Below are 1,608 nucleotides of genomic sequence, written 5' to 3'. Positions count from 1 at the left end.
TCGTTCCAATTGATCCCATTCGCACCTGCTCAAGGTATCGTCTTCCAACCGGCGGTCAGCCCCTACGGCTTGGTGTTGGTAACAGAACTCGACAATCCGCTCCCTGACGTTGAGTGCACGTCCGATAGCCATGAAGAAACTGTTCCAACGGGTGTCGTTGTCTTCAATAAGCTGCTTCAAGATCAGCCGGCCAATCCGAGCTGGACCACCGTGTAGGCATGGCGACTGCTGTACATCTCATACTTACCTCGAGCTCATCGAACTTTGCCAGCTCCCCTCTTATCCTAATGCTTGCAAACTGCTCGCGCCGTTGAGGCGTCCAGCGAATGTACTTGATGATGTTGTGAAGCTTTCCCACGGGTCCGCGTGATCGCCATGTACCCCCCGACTCTTCTTCGCTGACGTATTCAAGCTTTCGCAATGTCTTCTTCGATTCTCTCCCGATGAGTAGAGCACGGGCGCATAGGTTGACAACGTGTCCGAGGCAACGGAGTCTACGTGCTTTCCGCTGTGCGGTCGAAAGCTCCGGCGAGATGGTCTTTAGAACGGTATCTACGCAGGTGTCGTTGCTGCTTGCGTTGTCACTCATGAAATACCGCGTCTTGCCAGCGATGCCGTACTCGTGGAGGGTCTCAACGATCAGTGCAGCTTGGTTCTCTCCAGTGTGCGCTCCAAGTACACGCTTGAAGCCGATGAGGCGGCTCCGACGAGCACCGCCTTTGTCCAGGTAGTGCGCAAAGACTGAGAGCATTGCAAGATAGTTTGGCGACGTCCACATGTCGAAAGAGATATGTATACCGCTGATAGATGTCCTCATCTCTTCTTTGATCTTCTCTTTCTCTTCCCGGTGCGCATTCATGATCCACTTACGGATCGTTGCTTGAGCTAATGGAAGCAAAGCCGCGAGTCCTTTGTTGAGGTATGCAACGAGATCTCTGAAGTACCCGTTCTCTACCATAGAGATGCAGATGTGACAGTATACCAGCCATCTGATGAGCAGACGCTGAAACTCCGACTTCTTCGCCACCGACACCAGCGTGAATGTGTTCTCATCGATGCCATGCTGGCCTGCGGGAGGATGAGACTTGGGTCGACCGTCACCGTCGATGTTATGATGACGAAGGAGATGCTGATGCGCGCCGGTGTTACCGCTGAGCTTCGGCAGAAGTTGCTTTCTCTTCTGCCGTTCACACTGGTAGCAGTAATATACTTCCTTTCTATCTCTGACACGAAGGAGCTTCTCACCAAAGCGCCAGATCGATGATTTTTTGACTCGCGACTCCTTGAGACCTGCCAGTGAGTCTGACCGTAGATACTCAACGCCACAGATCTTGAACCGATCAAGACGTTTGGCTTCATCGAAGTCTTCATGCTCGGGGTTGAGGACGGTGAGGTCGGTAGCGGCGCCAGGCATATTAAGGAACGACATCATGAGTGATGCTCTCTATGAAGCCGACTTCTGTTGCATACAACACGAGATGATCGCGTCGGAGGGCGCGCTACGCTGAGCTGAGGTACGTACCTAGATACGTACAGCAGCTCGATGTCTCCGATGATTGGCACGCGAAGGTTACCGCATTGGGTACTGGTTTCCAATGGAAACCGAAG

At 52.9% G+C, this 1,608-nt stretch overlaps 1 protein-coding gene across 1 annotated transcript; it reads right to left on the bottom strand.

The window, feature by feature from the left end:
* Positions 1 to 1,429, bottom strand: WHR41_09620 (uncharacterized protein; the record flags this gene model as incomplete). The annotated part of the gene is made up of 2 exons (XM_069378223.1): positions 1 to 171; positions 248 to 1,429. Coding segments are annotated over 2 exons (1,353 nt in total), but the record flags the coding sequence as incomplete, so codon positions are not given.
* Positions 1,430 to 1,608: the final 179 nt, after the last annotated feature.

The sequence above is a fragment of the Cladosporium halotolerans genome (genome assembly GCF_011745625.1).
Source record: "Cladosporium halotolerans strain TM138-S3 chromosome Unknown Sca388, whole genome shotgun sequence".
In the NCBI taxonomy this organism is placed as follows: domain Eukaryota; kingdom Fungi; phylum Ascomycota; class Dothideomycetes; order Cladosporiales; family Cladosporiaceae; genus Cladosporium; species Cladosporium halotolerans.
This window is presented reverse-complemented; position numbering and strand designations above follow the sequence as displayed.